At 62.9% G+C, this 388-nt stretch overlaps 1 protein-coding gene across 1 annotated transcript in view; it reads right to left on the reverse strand.

Annotated features, from left to right (window-relative positions):
- Positions 1–303: 303 nt before the first annotated feature.
- Positions 304–388, reverse strand: part of EXOC3L4 (exocyst complex component 3-like 4) — a 10,904-nt gene continuing 10,819 nt past the window's right edge. The window contains 1 exon segment of the mRNA XM_010851413.1: positions 304–369. Within this exon segment, the coding sequence (XP_010849715.1) occupies positions 304–369 (66 nt within the window).

The following is a 388-nucleotide window of genomic DNA, read 5'->3' on the forward strand; positions in this document are numbered from 1 at the left end:
CTGGCCACAGCCCTTCCTGACTCTGGATCACAGGCGTCTTCACCCCCTGACCCAGACTGGAAGCTCAGGAATGAAAGATGAGGTCCTTGCCCCCATTCTCTGTGCCTCAGTTTCCACAACTGTGGGAAGCCGCTGAGGCTGGAGAGACTAAGGATTCCCAGGGCAAAGCAGGCCCAGCGGAGGCCCTGTCCCTTTGATTCCAGCCCCCCCTGGGCCGTTCTCCCAGGGGACTCCCTGCACGTGGTGACACCCAGGCCCTGCCCGCCCAGGGAACCCCAGCCCGGCGGCACGCGGCACCCAAGCTCACTTGGGGTAGAGGTTCTGCACCCATAACAGCAGCATGTAGGTATCTCGCTGGCACAGCTCAAACTGCGTCAGGGCCGACAGC

The sequence above is a fragment of the Bison bison genome, unplaced genomic scaffold (assembly GCF_000754665.1).
Source record: "Bison bison bison isolate TAMUID 2011002044 unplaced genomic scaffold, Bison_UMD1.0 scf7180017864302, whole genome shotgun sequence".
Taxonomy (NCBI): domain Eukaryota; kingdom Metazoa; phylum Chordata; class Mammalia; order Artiodactyla; family Bovidae; genus Bison; species Bison bison.